Below are 11,760 nucleotides of genomic sequence, written 5' to 3' on the forward strand. Positions count from 1 at the left end.
AGCTTGCTCACTTCAGTTAGACACCACTTCATTCCCTGTTGTAAAAGCCAGAGGAAGCAAAAACTCAGCATCTAGAAGAAATTCCGCTAGAATTACCACACAGAAAGATAAGAGGTGGAGTCATTGTGACTCAAATCACACAAGCTCAGGTTTGCACTTGTGGGTGTGTACCACAAAAACAAGATCTCTGAGACTGAGGCACAGTTTCTCACATTTTAAAAAGACATGTGTATCTTTTTCAATTTTTACGAAACACCACAGACCAAAGAAAATAACTTCTGGTTCCACATGCTTAACCTTGATTTAAAAACAACTCCTAAGCCTCCTTTAAAATACCTCTTGCAAAAGACAGCTTGAATACCCCAAGCTGGCAATTTCCAGTCACTTTGAGTGCCCTTTTTGATATAAAAAATATAAAACATAGAGACTGTACATTAAGTATTTCATATTAAAAAATAAACAAAATCATGTCAAGCTGCCATGTACAGGTTCAAGAAGGCTTCTGTAGTTCGGATGTAGGCAATCCCAGGAGGGCCCTCTGGGAAGGGCCATTTGTCATCAAGTGCAACTGCCTCAGAGCAGAAGCTAGGTTCCAGCTGGCCTGGCCTTCACAGGGCTTCAGGGGCCATGGTAGCACTGGAGGAGGAAACTGGGCACTGAGAAGGGGGTTCCAAAGGTGATGGCAGGCCATTAGGGAAACAGTGAAAACTTATGACACCTCTATACTTAACTTATGAGTCTTTATAAGGTGTAAGGTAGGCTTGTGAGAAATGACATGGAGAATTGTCTATGACATTAAGTGGAAAAAACAAACCAGGGGACAAAACAGGACATAAGCACAATCGATCTTGCCATGTTTTACAGCTATACATTATGCACATACACACTCATGACATAGAGTCCCATGTATATGCATGACGAAGGATGGATGCCTATCTGCCAGCACCAGTTAGCTCTGGGCAAGTGGGATAAAGGGCAGTGTGCTCTGTGTGCTTCTTTCTCATCACAATGAACACATGCTATGATCTAAAATTGTCCCACTTCATATATGACAATATTAGAGAATTATTTTCCTGTTTCTAAGTAGGACAGTGGTAGTATAGTCAAACTTCAAAAGAGCCAAATTTATTAGAGATACTGTTTAGAAAACTGAACTACCTGAGTCTGGCTTCAAAACAATTTGGGGATGGGGGTGTGGGTGAGGATGAGACCAACAAGACTGCTGTGAGTGGATAACTGAGGCACAGGTACATGGGGAAAGGGACTCACTGGCCCCAAACACACCTCAGAAAAGAATTCTTTTAAAAAGATATTTTCATTATTGGAACAAGTGGGAAACTGCCTTAGAGACCCAGAGTAGTGAGCCCCAGGATCCCAGCAGACAGGACAGCGGGGATCAGGCCTGAAGGCCATGTTGGGCTCTGCCAGCATTGTTCTGCACCCTCCTCAGACAAACTAAGAGTCCTCCAACCCTCTCGGTGAGAAATGGGGGCTCCTGCTGAGTTCACCAAGAAAGAAAGATTAATATGAGGTCCATCCCACCTACCCACTTCCACCAGCTAAGATACTTCTTTGACTCAAAAGAGGCCTGGCCTCCATGGAGAGAAGTCCTGGGTCTAACAAGGTGGATACAAAAGCACCCAAGACTGCAGACTCAGGGCACTCCTGATTCACGGAAGAGAATACACATCTATTTCACGCAAGCTAGGGAAGTTTTCACAGACAAGTTCAGATGCTTTGAGTAACTCGCCAGGGCCATTTCAAAACACTTACCATGATCTGAGGTAAGTGCCACGATCGTGCTGCTGGCCAGCTGAAGGTCATCCAGAGCACTCAAGAGGTGGCCGACCTGTGTATCCAAATAGGATACACAGGCAAAGTAGCTCTGGCGGATTTTCCGCTGCAGATAAAAAATAGTAATGCAAGTGACTATGATTTAATGTGTATGGCATACCCAGATATAGTGCTTGTTTGAGCGCCCCTCCTGAGCCCCAGCCCTTTGGTGCCCTTGGTGACATTTTCAACAAGAATAGAACACTCATTCCCTCCCCATACCCTCGCCTCCACGTATGTATGTGCTAAGTTGCTCAGTCGTGTCTGACTCTTTGTGACCCCATGGACTATAACCCTCCAGGCTCCTGTGTCCATGGATTCTCCAGGCAAGAATACTAGAGTGGGTTTCCATTTCCCTTCTCCAGGGGATCTTCCCGACCCAGGGATTGGAACTGCATCTCTTATGTCTCCTGTATTGGCAGGCAGGTTCTTTACCACTAGTGCCTTCCACAGCCACAGCCAAATTACCACTTTTGGGGGCAAATCAGCAAATCAGCTTTCACTTTTGGGCACAGATCACAGTGGATAGATATGCCTCTTACTATTCACTTCTGTCTCCTTCACATATCCTTGTGAGTCCCAGGAAATGACCATGTACACAGAAACTGACGCCTCAACCTCCCAAACTCTGAAGTGAAGTGAAGTGAAGTGAGGTCACTCAGTTGTGTCCGACTCTTTGCGACCCCATGAACTGTAGCCCACCAAGCTCCTCAATCTGTAGGATTTTCCAGGCATAAATACTGGAGTGGGTTGCCATTTTCTTCTCCAGGGGATCTTCCCGACCCAGGGATCGAACCCAGGTCTCCCACATTGTAGGCAGATGCTTACTGCCCCAAACTCTGAGAGTCACGCCAAAGATGCCATAAAGCTGTACTCATATCCTGGGCTGCTCTAACAAAGTATGACATATTTGGTGGCTTAAAACAACAGAAACGGATTGTCTCCCAGTTGTGGAGGCCAGAAGTCTGAACTCAACGTGTAGGCAGGGCTGGGCTCTCTCTGAAGGCTCCAGGAGAAGAATGTTCTAGCTTAGGGTGGTGGCTGCAATCTCTGGGGCTCCAGCCTCTGCCCCAACCACCCGTGGAGTCCTTCTGCTGTCTCTCTCCTCTTCTCATGAGAACCCCAATCACTGTGGATGTGGGCCCAGCCTATGACAGCATGAGCTCACCCATGTCATATCTTCCAAACAAGGTCACGCTCTGAAGCCCTGGGGGTCAGGACTGTCACAGATCTTCCTGAGGGACACAACTCAACCCTAAGGGGGGCCATGAGCAGGCCTCTCCTCTGGGTCGTTTGTCACCTGGCAGGAGATCATAGCCATGTTCTCTCCAACAAGCTGCCTACCACGCACCCTCCCCAGACTCTCGGCCCAAGTGGCTCCTGGAGCAGAAGGTGTCTGCTGACCTGACTGCCCCTGCCTTTTTCATGGGAAGGAAGAAGATCATGTTTTCAGTGTCTTCCTGGGCCGCCTGCATCAGAATCCCCATGAAGATTTGTGGGCTGCCCGGTGTCCTGGCCCCACTTTGACTCAGAGAGCTGGAAACTGGGAGTGGAGTCCGAGAACCTGCATTTCCCACAAAGCACACCTGGCGATTCCAACGGGAAGACAGTGTGAAAACACTGTTGTCTGCCTTCCCATGTAGAGGGCCCGTTGGAATGTTCATGTGGTAAGAGAAGGGCAGGGCCACATATGGAATATTCCAGAAAGTGTGTCCTCAACATCCGCTTTGCACTTCAGGGAAGAGGGGCTGACAAGTCAGCACAAGGATTCCAACTCCTGAATTGCTCTATCCCCACATCATGACAAATGGACCCCAGACACAGCAGCTGGACAGCGCTGGCCATGTGTGTGCCCTGCTCCCTCTGCAACAAGGCCCCATTACTAAGCCACCTCCTTATACCAACGGGTGCACGTATCAGCTTTCCCACAGAGGAGACTCACCAGGACCAGCAAACCCAGAGTTTCAGCTAGCACAGGAGTCACCAACCACCCTCCACCTGACAGACTGTCACCTGGATTCAACAGCATCTCCCATTAGTGAGGGTCACCCAGGCCTCATCTCCATCCTGGGGCCCCAGCCAGTGAGTTCCCAAGTCTCCCGACAACCCCCTTCTTTGGAATGGGGATGCTGAAGGGGAGATTTGTCAATCTACCCAGCACATCCACCCCTGACCCTTGTGCTCCACAGGATGCTTCACACATAGAAACTTGGTACCTGAAAATCAGCAGGAATAGGGCCATAGGGCACACTGAGATTTAAGGCTTGGACGTCCTCCCGCTGCCTGAGATCCATCCAGGGGTTGTAAGCCACCAGAGGAAGACCAGCAGGGACCTGGGGGTCAGGAGCCAGGCTGACGTTCTCCAAGGGATATAGCTTCTGAAATTCCTTGGGGGAAGAGCACACAAAGCCACCAGGATGTCACTCTTCTGGCAAAGGCACAGGCTGGGCCTCATCTCTGCACCTGTGATGCACTGACACAGGTGTCTCCCCGCCTGAAAGTCACTGTCACGAGACACCAGTGCTAATGAAATCACTTGACTGGTTTCCTGCAAACCAATCAGTGACAGCTCTCTTCCTTCATAGGGACCGATGCCCTCCTATTTCTGTCACCACCTCCCCTCCAACTAGAAAACATGTGGAGAGTTGTTGCCAGCTCCCCGAACCACTCTCATGTTCACAGTCACTGGGAGAGCTCACAGGCTATAACAGTGAAAGCATATGAGACACAGCAAAGGGGACAGTCTGGGGGACACCAGGAACAGCCCCAGTGCAGTCACACAGGATGTGAGTCATTCCCCCAGCAATGAATTGCTTGACATTTATGCCACGCTGCCAGCAGGGAAGCAGAGGATCATGAAAGCCTCACCGCCTAGGGCTTTTACAAGGCTGGTCACCCAGGTACTTTCTGCCTGCACAGATCAAAATCCCAGACTTGAGGCAGGAAAGCAGGGGTTTCTGTGGACAGTCCAGGCCTAGAGAGCCACTCAGCAGTTTTGGGAGAGGGGAGAACACTCACTCCCAGGAGTCAGGTTCCCCAAAGCTGGGCCAAGGTCAAACCTCATGAGCAGGCCCAGAGGTAGGCTAACTCCTTCTGCATGGGACACAGAAGTGAGTCCCCCTCTGGCAAGGGGGCTGACAGGTCCTGTAAGGAAGGCCCGATGCCCTGGGCCAGTCAAAGGCAGACAACCACAGCATCAGAGAGCAGCCTCTGGTCTCCACTCCCATCGCAAATGACAGGCCTGCTTTGTGAAACCAAAAGGATGGGCTGCTTAGGCCCAGGAAAAACATGATAGGGAAAACTGAAAAATATTCTGCAAAAGAAGTGACTACATACTCTAAATAATATGCATGTAAGCACAGGATTTGAGGCTCGAACAAGCCACACAGGGCCCTGTGTTTCAAAGCTCAGGGGAAAGGCAGTAAAGTTGACTAGGGTTGCACAGCCCCTGGAGGGGTGTCCCAGGGACCATCCCTTATTGTGGGCTAGGGTGGCCGGCTCTGCCGCCCTTCTCCATGATGATTTCACCATCCACCCCTACATGACTCACTGTATCCAAGGAAAAAACCCTCCAGTGGAGGAAGGAGAAAACACAGCGTTTCCAACTAGATTACTATCCTAAGTCTCCTTCTTAGCCTTGACCTCTGAAACCCAGCATCCCACCACTGAGTACACCAGTGCCATCAGGCAGCCCTGGCGACTGGGGATGGCCAGATGTGGCCACCTTTACAATGACCCAGCTATCATAGCTGTGCTGGATCAGCCCTCAGCCAGCTCTTCACCTTGGGGTATCTGAAGGGGATGTGTGGCTTATGGTACCCCACAGCCAGGAAGAAAGGACTAGCCAATGTTTTCATCTTTCCCAACAACTGTATAGCTTGCTCAGTGCTCTGCATATCAGGCAGGGTGCCCTCAGGCACATCCACCACATCCACGGGGCACAGCAGGTTGGCATGGAGTTCTCCATCCGGTCCCCTACAGGTCTTTCAAAACAAAACATATAAAATCAGCTTTTTAAATGCAAGAAACAGAAACCATGAGAGTTTCACACAACCAATTCAGCTTTTTTACCTCTAGAACATTAAGTATTAGACTAGACAGGCACACAGAAAGCAGTACCGAAACACAGAAGTGCTTCTTGTTTTCCAGGCAGAGGCCAGAAGTCCACCAGCACTTAGCTTCCTGTTGTGTATCTTCTGTTTCTACATCATAATTAATTAAAGGAAACCCAAGTAAACTAATGATAAAAAAAATAGCTGTCTCCAACTCAACAATAAAAAACATAGACAAAGGACTTGAATACATATTTCCCCAAAGAAGATAGACAGATGGCCAATAATTACATGTAGAGATACTTAATGTCATTAAGGAAATGAAAAAAAAAAATGTTTTCAATTTCAAAGCCAGACTAAAGCTTCTAAGTGACAGGGCTGCAGTTAACTGGATAAAGTGATAGTTGGTAGAATTTTGAGGTCCTCATGTACATCATGCACAGGATGGAACTGAACCTACTTCTTCATTTCCTAAAGCAGACACGTTGGCCACAAGGCCAATTTCAGTTTGGACCATGGTTTCTACCTCACAAACACCCAAAGGCAGTGGCAGCTGCTGCTAGATCTCTCTGAGGAGCATCCTTTCACAGGCCTGCCTTGTCCACACCGCCCTGGCCAGGACAGCCACCACCTGCCTCTTAGTACCCACTCAGCTGCCATATTCACATGGTCTGCAACACCCCTGGGGATGTGGTGCAGTCAGACCCATCACTTTTGAGAATGATATGAGGGATGGGTTCATGGACCTGGCATTTGTGAGGACACTAAAAGTAGGGAGATGATCTCAGGGAACAGAAGGCTTGAGATGCAGTCTTCCAACCTTATTCTGTTAACACTCAAGCCACTGGCCAAAGGTCAGAGCCCCCTGACTTTCACTGTATTCTGAAATGAAAGTTTTCATGAGTTTAGAAAATTCTTCTGCACCCCACCAATCTCCCCCAGTCCACACCCTTCTCCCACATGATGGCTCTAAAAACCTCCAAGAAACATGTCATTTCTCAGTGCTCTAGCTGGTGTTCTGAATTTCTTAAATGTGAGTTTTAGTTGCATTTATACATTGGGGGGATGGTGAATCCTCTGAACCGTCATTAAGATTCCTTATAGACTCCTTTTTTTCATAATGCTCTAAAATTTTAAAGCCCCTATCAAAGGTCTCAGCACCAGAACACATCCATTAGGCCCGAGACAGAGAGACAGACAGTTGGAAAGCCTTTCTCCCCATCTGGGCTGAGGCGCTCAAAGCACAGGTCTGTCTTCTCCCTTCCATGTCTCACCATCTCCTCTAATCCTCTGCACAGAGCTTTCTCCAGAGGGAGCACAAAGGAGCCATTAAATAAGTCTTACACATTAGAGCAGAAGTTTCTAGAGTGACACATCCCAGCCAGCTTCTAAAAACTCAGCCACCTCTCCACTGGACCTAATGCTAAAGATCCTAACACTTGTCTCTGTCAAGTCATGAACACAAACCAAAGCCACAAAGCTCACCATAGAACCAGCTAGAAGGAACATAGAATACATGCAATAGTTAACTTTAATCTGGTAGACAGAGAATAAGAGGTTCCTCTTCAGAACAGTACCCCTTTCAGAGCCTCACCTTGGTGTTTTCATACTTTTCAGAGGAGGGATGATAAGGTGGAACAGACCAGCTATATGGAGAATCATCACTATGATTGGAAGATATCCCTTGGGGGGAAAAGGAAAAGTCATTAAATACAGCATGGCGGGTCCCTCAATGCCCTCCCCACCCAAAATGTACACTTTGCACACAACTGGGGAAGGGCCAACCCCCTCTTCTGGCCTCAGTCGCCTCATCTATGAGATCAGGAGCTAGGCCAGATGACAAGAAGTCCCCACAGGAGCTGTCCCTCTGGGCTTCTTCCTGAGCCCTGAGTATTGGACCTGGCCCCGAAAAGCCCTCGCTGGCACCTCTCCCCACCCAACGAGGAAGGCAGCAGAGGCACGGGCACAACCAGGGATGGCTAGGCCAGGGAAGGCTCCATGAAGGGGGCGCCTTGTTGGATGCCAACCAGACAGGAAGCGAGGGGAATGGGACTTGAACCCCTGACTTAGGACATCAGGGCCAGTGCTCGTTCATGACGCAGAAACCCACCCAAGCTCAGTAGTCCACAGTCTATTTGGGAAAACAACATAACAACGTGCAACACCCAGGAAGGACGGCAGCTGTCTGGGGAGGAGAAGCACTGTGGAAGCGGGGAGCCCTGGGCACAGAGGGGACATGGGTCCAGGCAGGGGGGGCAGTGAGGGCCCTGGACAGAGGGAGGGAGAGCCTGTGTGGCTCAGTGGGGAGGAGCGAGGGCAGCACGGGCACACAAGGGGACTGCCGTGATGAGCTGGGCAAGCTGGGCCTGAGGCAAAGGCGCAGCAGGCAGAGGGCTTCTCAACAGCACAGGCACCAAGATGTGGCTCATAGACCTGCTCCAAACCCCAGCACTGCCCTCCGTGCCCGTGCAACCTCGGGCGAGTGACCTGACCTCCCCAGCCTCAGTTTCCTCCCTGGGGAAGTGACACCCATGAGAAAACCCCACCCCCAGCCTGCCAGAGGATCAGGGCGGTGGCCAGGCACTCAGTCAGGGAGGCCAAGTCAGCCTCGAGCAGGCCCCTCCCTGACAGAACCGGTTCTTGAGAACAAAGACTCTCTTGAAAAATGTGTCTTCACGAGGGCTGCAGTGCTACATTCGTCCCCACTAAGACAATCCCATGAGCTCATTCTTGGGAGGAAGGAGGCCCCCTTCCTGAAGCACCATCTCCCCTCCACTGTGTCTCCTTTCTCGGGCTCTCCCTCCAGTGGTGCTCAGGCGAGGGTGTCAAGATGGGAGCAGAAAGTTCTAGTGCTGCCAGCTTTTTGGCCACGCAACATGATTCCTGGCAGATTCGCCTTCAAAACTGGGCCCAATTTTGCAGCCCCTCCTGATAAGTGCTACATGGGACAGAGCTTGGGCTCACAACGCACCCCCATGCTCCCCTGGGAAAGGAATCAAGGCAGCTGCCACTCCAGCTTCCCAGAGGAGGAATGGGAGAATCAAAGATGATGAATGATTTGCCCAAGGTCAACTGCACAGCTAAGCAGTGGCAGGATTGAAGGCAGGAGGAGAAGGGGATGACAGAGGATGAGATGGTTGGATGGCAGCACTGATTCAATGGACATGAGCTTGAGCAAGCTCCGGGAGTTGGTGATGGACAGGGGAGCCTTGTGTGCTGCAGTCCATGGGGTCGCAAAGATTTGGACACGACTAGGTGAGGAACAACAACAAAGCAGTGGCAGAGCTGGGACTAGAAGCCAGGGGCCCGCACCCCACTGCTACTGTCCATCAGCAGTTCACTCTGCCTCCAGAGATGCTCATCCAATGGAAGTGAGGGAACCTGAAAACAAAGGGACTAAACTACTATACATGTCTCTGTTAGACCACCATGCTGCCATTAAAAATGATGGTGTGAATAGTCACTACATGGGAAAATGTTTGTGCTTAAAACACTCACAGCATATAACTGTGTATACATATACAGGAAAAGCTCAAATCAGAAAAATAATGCACTCATCAAAATACAACTCTTCTCCATGTGCCACAAGTAATTCATATTCTTTAGTTTATACTTTCCTTCTTTTCCACCCAACTTTTTGCAAAATTTAAAGTATGTGCGTCAGCATTCTCATTTTGGCATTAAAGAGAGCCAGTTCACCAGGTAGTGTTGAAGTTCAGAGACCCTGGTACCAGCTCACTCCCCTCTTTCTGACCTAACTCACAGACAGTGGGCAGACACCCCCCCCAAAATTGCAGCCTCTTCACCAGGCAAGTCAACAGAGCTGCCCAGATCTTACTTTACTGCCAGGGAGCCCAGGGTACAGGGGGTCAGGTGCAGAGCTGGACTCACAGGCAATGCTGGCCCCCGCTTCCTTCCCCCCCCCCATCACCAGTATCCAAAAGGAAGAAAAAGCTCTTCTACCATTTCTCACTTTGGGTGAGAACACAAAGTCAAGGTGAGAAGTGCTACCTTGGACAAAGACATCAGTGACTAACAAGGTGTCCATCGAGCCCAAAAAGGCCTCTGCAGAGAGAGCTCCAACCCCAGGAGGGGTCTCCAGTCCCCAGGCACGAAAAAAGAGAGAACCCAGACTCTGCAGGGCAAGCAGTACCAGGGTGAAAGACTTTTCCAACCGACATGGTCACGTAGCCGTTCTCCTTGAAGTACTGGGGGATGGTGGAGAAGTTTCCAGCGTGCACCCTCCAGTAGGAGTTGAAGTCATACAGGCGGGTAGTGTCTGGTCTCCTCCCAGTGAGGAAGGACACGCGGCTCGGGGCGCACACGGCTTGCTGGTAGGGAGCAGAAGCAAAAGGACACGTCCTCAGAGGAAAACAACGTCTGGCAGCTAAAAGGTAACCAGGCAACCTCCCGGGTCCTCAGCTAACAGCTTGGCGGCTGAGTCATGCAGATCTCAAAGCCAACCAGCTGGATTTGGGCCTCATGCCAGAAAGAAGTCTTTCCCGAGAGGAGCGGAAGGCCTCAGCCCCTCCATCCAGCAGATGACTGTGTCCTTCTGCCTGATGGCGTCTCTCTGGGGCCCGGAGCGGGCAGGGTCTTGGGGGGCACAGGGGGTAGGACCACCATGGCAGCACCCCCTCCTTCTCAGCACCAGGCCATCCCCACTGTGGGGAAGAAAGCTGAGCACGACAGGACCAGGACACACCCTCCACCCCAGGAGAAGTTCCCTTTGAAGGCAACCAGCTGTCTTGCCAGTGGACAACCAGGTTTTCTCAACCACCATTTCCCCCTTAATAAAGAGACGCCATCCCACAACCCTCAGTGCACAGTGGGAGGGGGGCACACCCAGAGGTGCCCAGACATACCTGGGCAAAAGCATTCTGGAAGAGAAGGCTGCGGGAGGCCAGCTGGTCGATGTTTGGGGACCTTATGAGCTTGTTCCCGTAACAGCCCAGGGAGGGGCGTAGGTCATCCACGATGATGAGAAGGACATTCAGAGGATCTGCACGGGGGAAGGGCTTCAGTGAGATCACCTGGACTGACACCTAACCCCCACCAGTGGCAGATGCTAGGGTACCAACAGGCCTAAGGCTGGCACCGGAGCCTTGACAGCCCAGCCAGCCAAGCCAGGGAGAGTGGAAGCGGGCGCACAGAGGAAGCCCCAGTGCTGGGTGGCAAGCAAGGTTAGGCTCTGGCCATGGCCTCAAGCCTGGATGAGGGAGGGAGGGAAGGAAGGAGAGTAAGAATAGGGAGGGAGGGCACGAGGGATGGGAGAAGCGATGGTGGGTAGGAGGGAGGGGAGGAAGGATGGACGGAACGGTAGGAGAGAAGGAGCGAGGGAGTTAACGGGGGACCTAGCCAGGGAACGAGAGACGGAGCCCTGCAATAGGGACGAAGGACGCACCTGTGGCGTTGCCTGGCGCCGCGGGTTCGCGGGAGGCACAGACAGCACCCAGCACCAGGCCAAGCCATAGCAGGGAACGGCTGGGTGGCGGCATTTCTGCCCCAGAGCAGCCGCTCCAGGGCGACGGCTACAGGTTTCGGCAGGGCCGGGCCGCCCCCGCCTCCTATCCCTCATCGGAAACTCGGGAAAGCGGCGAGAGACGGCTACAAGCCGCCGCACAAGCCGAGCCCGGGCCGAGCGCGAGTACGCCTGCGCGAGATCCGGGCCACAGTGGGCGGGGCCCTGACTCTAGCGAAGCGCCCGCCCCGCCCCGCGGCTCCGCCCACCTGGCCGACCTCCTCGCGGGGAGCGGTGGCCCCGCCCACCTGGCTGAGCGTCTCGCGGTGGCCCACCGCTCCTTTAGGACAGGAGCCCAAGGAGTCTTTCCAGGTGTCCTCAAAGATTTCCGTTGCAACCACTGTCCTCAACCAG

General features: G+C 51.7%; 1 protein-coding gene across 2 annotated transcripts in view; it reads right to left on the minus strand.

Annotated features, from left to right (window-relative positions):
- The window catches only part of IDS (iduronate 2-sulfatase), a 28,481-nt gene extending 16,935 nt beyond the window's left edge, over window positions 1-11,546 (minus strand). For both annotated transcript variants that reach the window (XR_006339797.1, XM_043895657.1), the window contains exons 1-7: window positions 11,290-11,546; window positions 10,751-10,887; window positions 10,039-10,216; window positions 7,480-7,568; window positions 5,616-5,816; window positions 4,050-4,220; window positions 1,774-1,900 (exon numbers count right to left, since the gene is read on the minus strand). Coding sequence is in view for 1 of the 2 variants with exons in the window: in XM_043895657.1 (XP_043751592.1) it covers window positions 1,774-1,900; window positions 4,050-4,220; window positions 5,616-5,816; window positions 7,480-7,568; window positions 10,039-10,216; window positions 10,751-10,887; window positions 11,290-11,383 (997 nt within the window). In the remaining variant the exon portion in view is untranslated. The remainder of the gene's footprint in view (window positions 1-1,773; window positions 1,901-4,049; window positions 4,221-5,615; window positions 5,817-7,479; window positions 7,569-10,038; window positions 10,217-10,750; window positions 10,888-11,289) is intronic.
- Window positions 11,547-11,760: the final 214 nt, after the last annotated feature.

Source organism: Cervus elaphus, chromosome X (genome assembly GCF_910594005.1).
Source record: "Cervus elaphus chromosome X, mCerEla1.1, whole genome shotgun sequence".
NCBI classification, from domain to species: Eukaryota; Metazoa; Chordata; class Mammalia; order Artiodactyla; family Cervidae; genus Cervus; species Cervus elaphus.